General features: G+C 65.2%; 1 protein-coding gene across 1 annotated transcript in view; it reads left to right on the top strand.

Moving 5' to 3' along the window:
* Positions 1-5545, top strand: part of ZNF469 (zinc finger protein 469) — a 14046-nt gene that overhangs the window by 6197 nt on the left and 2304 nt on the right. The window contains 2 exon segments of the mRNA XM_010844002.1: positions 39-955; positions 1265-5520. Coding sequence (XP_010842304.1) covers positions 39-955; positions 1265-5520 — 5173 coding nt within the window.

Genomic DNA, 5545 nt, shown 5'->3' with positions numbered 1-5545 from the left:
CCGGACCGGAGAGCCCCCGCCTGCCTCTCCATCCGGAGAATCACTGGTGCCTGTCGCTAACGCTGTCCATATGGTCCACTTGGACCCCAACACCCTCTTTGTGAAGACCCCTGGTCTTGGAGAGTCCATAGAGGCTCCAGCTGCCAGAAAGGGGCCTAAGCCCTACAGCAGCCCCCACAGTGAGCTGTTCCTTGGACCCAAAGACCTGGCCGGCTGTTTCCACGAAGACCTGGGCTCCCAGTCCTCAGCCCCAGACAGCCCACTAGCCATTAGGGCACACCTCTGCCAGGATAACCACGATGCCAGTTCCCCAGAGCCAAAGCCGCCCAGGAGCCCGCCCTACACAGGCATCACAGACCCAGGCAGAGGCCAGTCGGCACTGGCCTTGGAGCCCACACCCCTCCCCTTGGGGCTGCCCAGGGACAACTTCGACCCGCCGCCCTATGGCAGCCTCTCTGGGCGTGGGGACACCCCTGCACTGCGTGCGTGTGCTGCTCTTCCCCCGAGGAAACCCCAGCTAGACCCACCGTACCCCTCGTTTCTACCTGAAAGGGACTGGTCCCTGCTGGAGGAAGTGTCCCCGGTGCCGCCTGGCCACCCAGGCCTTTTTCCTGGCTTCTCGGCGGAAAAGACTTTGAGTCAGCAGCGTCCCAGTGAAGGGCCTGTGGCTGCCAGCCTCAGCGCTCTGCCCACCAGGGCTGTCGAGTGTAGCACTGCCAGTACCAGCGACCTGTCCGAGGAGGAGCTGGAGATCAAACGGCTGGTCACAGAACTGGAGAGTCAGCTGCAGAGCAGAGGCCCACAGGGGGCCCGGGGAGAGCCATGCAGGGCCAGCAACACTGCTCCCCGGGATCCAAGTCCACACAGGGAGGGGGTGGACACCAGAGGGGATGCCCTGGCGAGCCCTCAGGAGGAGTGGCCCTCACCCTTGGCCCCCAGCACCCACAAGGACATGGTTCCTCGGGGTCCTTCCAGCCCCATGGGGGCCAGCCTCAGTTTCCAATCAGTGCAGAAAGCCAGAGTCCCGAAGACAAGGCTCCCCAGGGCTGAAGGGGGCCAAAGGGCCCGCCAGGAAGTCTGCGTATCGGACCCCATGTCAGATGTGGGGAGTTTAGCAAAGTGCAGCCCAAGCCTGGAACCTTCGCTTCCTAAGGATCACGGGGCCCCTGGAACACAACATAGCCAAGGCCTCCCGCTGCTCCTTCCCCGCCCACCAAGAGGGGGGGTTTCCCCGGGACCCCACAAAGCACCTGGGCCCTGTCAGGATCCTCTGGAGCTGGAGGCATTCAGCAGCCCCACTGCCCATCTAGCACCTGGCTTGGCATATCGGGGTGCCGAGCTTCTGCCTCTGGGCACCACCCCACCTTCTGCTGCCATTCATAGCAGTGCCCCCAGGGGACACTCTGTGAGCAGCACAGGTGAGCCAGGAGGAACAGAGCTCCTGCCCGCTGTCACAGCGGGCCCTGTCCCTGAGGGCAAGGAGGAGTTTGTGCCAGTGGGAGTCTCTCCAAGTTGTGCCTCCATACCCAACCCCAGCCCGGGCGGGAGGCTCCAGAACCCAGCCTCCGGCCCACTTCATCAGCTGCAGCTCCTGGTGGCCAGAGCGGCTGAGAGGGGAGATGATGCCCGGGGCTCAAGAGGGACCCCCACTGCTGATGCCCAGAGCCCTCTGCACAGCAACCCCTCAGATGTGGGAGGCGATGGCAAGGAAGGAGAGACAGTGGCCCACAGCCCTGCCCTGGGCTCCCTGGGAGACGTGCAGATGACCACTGTGGCCAGACATCAGCTGGAGCCAGACGAAGATGGACATGCAGGTACACATGGCCAGGCCAGGAAGCCCAGGGGCCAAGCGGAAGCCGGACACCTGCAGCCAGGCGACCGAGGGAGGCCAGGGGGACCGGACAGCTGCACCACAGCCAGTGCCGACCCTGAAACCACACCAGCTGGGCTGGTCGGGGCTGCAGACCAGCTGGGGGCACAGCTCCAGGGAAGCAGGGCGGCCATGGGCCTTTGCAACAAGGCACAGGCCACCCCAAGCCCCACCTCCTCTGAGGCAGACTCTTCAGTCCCAGCTTTGGTGGCAGCCCACACCCCAGACAGGCCCCGGGACTGGACTCTGGAGGCGGTGGCAGCTGGCCCAGGCCTTAGGAAGCATCTGCTGTTCCCTGGGGAAAGCCCAGAGCCCCCCACCAGGGACCTGGCCAGCCACACCCCCTCGTCCGCCTCTGCAGCCCCCTCCGATCCCTGCGGCCTCAAGCCCCTACACCAGGAAGGCCCTTCCGCGGCACCTTCAGGGGAGCTCGGGGAACTGCTCCCAGCATCTCCATCCCACAGGGGCGCTGCCAGCTCTCAGCTTCTGTCGGCCTCTTCTCCCACCTGGACACCTCCAGAAGGGGCCGAGCGCAGCCCAGCAACCACATGCACTGTAGCACCCCTGGCAGTGTCCCCCTCTTTGAAGACAAGCCACCATGGCCTCAAGGAAAGCCCGGCTCACCACCCTCTCCTGGGGGACGGCAGCCCCCTGGAAGACCCTCCCAAGGAGCCCAGCTTCGTCAGTGTCATCAGTGCCGCCCATGGAGGGGCCCGCCCTGGAGGTCATGTGTCAAAAACCCTAGAAGCTTCCAGAAAAGAGAGGCCAAGGGACTCCCCTGCCCATGCCACCCCTCCCCACCCAACAACAGTCAGCACCCCGGGAGCGACTGTCAAGGCTGCTGCCCTGCCCAGTGTCCCCATCACAGATGGCCTTGGGGCACTCAGAGGTCCCAGGGCTGAGTGGCCAGACCCCAGGGGAGTTCTGCCCATCACGCACCCAGATGGGGTGCCCACAGGCTCCTCCTCCAAACCCCTAGGCAACAGGGAAGGCCAGGGTGTCACCACTGTGCCCACTGACCCTTCCACACGGGGGGCCATGTGGCCAGATCCCCACACTTGCCAAGAAGGCAAGGCTCTGGCCAGCCTCCGAGGACAGGAGAGCCTGGAGACGCCTGGGGCCAGGCTCCCTGCCATTACCAAGGCGTCCGAGGCTGGCGCCAGGGGTGTGCCAGTGATGTTCCCTCCCACAGAGCTCTGCCCAGGCAGCACAACCAGCGACTCCAGAGCCCACTTCCCCCAATGTGCCCTCCACCAGAGACCCCAGGCAGATGCCCTCAGTCCCCAGGACCTCAGACAGAAGCCGCGTGGCTTTAAAAAGAAGCCGGTGTTCACCGAGAATGGCCACTGGAGGGGCGGAGCCCCCAGTGGGCGGCCGGTGACCTGTGAGGTCTGCTCAGCTTCCTTCCGCTCCGGGCCAGGCCTGAGCCGCCACCGAGCCAGGAAGCATGGGCTGCACAAGGGTGCTACGTCCCAGCCAAGCCCAGCGCCCCAACCTGCTCCCCAGATGTGCCACCGTCCCGGGAAGAAGAGTCGCAGAGCTCTGGGGAAGGAGGAAGCTGGGCGCTTGGTGGGAGACCCCAGCCAGGCCGGGGAGCCGCCCCCTGTTTGTGGCTCTACACCTCCTGAGGATGCCCTGGGTCCCGAGACATCCAAGGGGCTCAGGCAGGGGCTCAGCCTTCTGGGAGCTCCAGGCTGTCCCCCAAGCTGGGAGCCACACACCCCAGATACAATCAGGCAAGGAGTGGACGTGAAGCCTGCAGAGCCCAGAAAACAGGACCGGCTGGGGAGGGAAGAGCTCCGACCCAAACAGGCAGAGAAAGGCGGGGGCCAGAGGCGCGGCAGACCACACACAGATTTCCCCAGTGAGTCAGAGGGGAAATCTAACAAGAAAGCTAGGAAGCCCAGAGCGAGAAGGTTCCGGGAGGAGAGCAATCCCCAGGCCCCTGCCAATGTGACTCCAGACAGAAGCTGCTGGAGTCCATCCACCTCTGCTGCCAACTGCTGCCGCCTCTCACCCAAGACAGAGCAAGAGACCAAGGCCATGCAGTTGCCTCCTGCAGCCATGGACCTGGAGGAGACACCCGCACAGAAGCCACCTGGGGACTGGGTGACCTGTCCAAGGATGGTGGAGGGAGCGCCTCCAGGGGAAGGGCCAGGGGAGCAGAAGGCAGCCCTGGCAGGAGGGTGTGGGGGACCCAGAGAGACCAGGACATCTGGCATCTGTGAAGAGCCACTGAGGGTGACTGGGGCTAAGCCTGCAGGGGACAGCAGAGAGGCTGACAGCAGATTGGGGCACAGTGTCTTGGAGGAGCATGGGCTCCCCCAGGGCCCCCCTGAGACTCGTGGTTCTGAAGCAGGTGGCACCATCAGCAGTCCTTGCTCCCAGGCCCCCCTGCACAGCCCAGCAGAGGGAGTCCCAGAGCAGGAGGGCACGGCCCCTAAACCTCCCAGCCCGGAGCGTGGGGACCCTCTGAGCTTGTTGGATGATGAGGCCTCTTTCTCCCAGCTCTTCCCCCTGGGAGACCGCTTGGCTCGGAAGAAGAACCCCCGTGTCTATGGGAAGCGCTGTAAAAAATCGAAGCCCCCACCCCGGGTGGAGCCCAGTGGCCAGGTAGGGGGCAGTGTCACTCTGCCCTCTGCCCGCCTGCCCACAGACCTCAGTGACTCTGGCTCACTCTGCCTGTCCCATGAGGACCCATGGGGTGATGAGGCCACTGATCTGCCCGAGTCCTTCCTCCTGGAGGGCTTCCTCAACAGCAAGGTTCCAGGCATTGACCCCTGGGCCCCAGGCCCCAGCCTGTGGGCCCTAGAGCCCCACCTGGAGACGAAGCCCTGCCGCACCGAGGACCATCCGTCGGAAAACATCCCCAAGCTACACATGGTCCCGGCAGCTTGGCGAGGCCTGGAACTTCAGGCCCCGGAGGACGAGGTTACCTCTTCTCTAGGAGATGCGAGCCCTGAGCCCCCCAACCTGGAGCGAGAGCACTACGACGGCGGGGTGCCCAGGAGTGCCGCGGACCTGGAGATGCTCGGCACCAAACTGGAGCTACAGGACCTGAGCTTCCTGGGACCCTGTGAAGACCCTGTGGGTCTCCCCAGCACCAGCTTCTTGGATGTCAAGGCTACGGCAGGTTCCCAAGGCCCACGAAGCAGGACGGAGGAGGCGGACGGGGCAAGAAAGGCCGCAGGCGAAGGCCAGCATGCCAAGGCCAGGAGAGCATCCTACAAGTGCAGGGTGTGTTTCCAGCGCTTCCACGGCCTGGGCGAGCTGGACCTGCACAAGCTGGCCCACAGCCCCTCCCCTCCCCCCACCTGCTACATGTGCGTGGAGCGCAGGTTCGGCTCCCGGGAGCTGCTCCGGGAGCACCTGCTGGAGAAGCACGTGCAGAGCAAGGCGGGGCTGTGGGCCTGCGGCATGTGCCTGCGGGAGGTGGCCGACGTCTGGATGTACAACGAGCACCTGCGGGAACACGCCGTGCGCTTCGCCCGCAAGGGGCAGGCGCGGCGGTCACTGGAGGACCTGCCCGCCTGCTGGGAGGGCGGCGGCGTGGTCACGCACTTCCTGAGCGGCATCGCGGGGCAGGCCTCCAGATCCCACCGAGGCAAGCGCTCCGTCGCCGGCAAGGCAGGTGGGGGCTGCGCAGAGTCGTCGGGGCCGAACGCGGGAGCCAGG

The sequence above is a fragment of the Bison bison genome, unplaced genomic scaffold, assembly GCF_000754665.1.
Source record: "Bison bison bison isolate TAMUID 2011002044 unplaced genomic scaffold, Bison_UMD1.0 scf7180017864192, whole genome shotgun sequence".
In the NCBI taxonomy this organism is placed as follows: Eukaryota; Metazoa; Chordata; class Mammalia; order Artiodactyla; family Bovidae; genus Bison; species Bison bison.
Note: the sequence above shows the minus strand (reverse complement) of the source record. Positions and strands in the feature narration are given on the sequence as shown.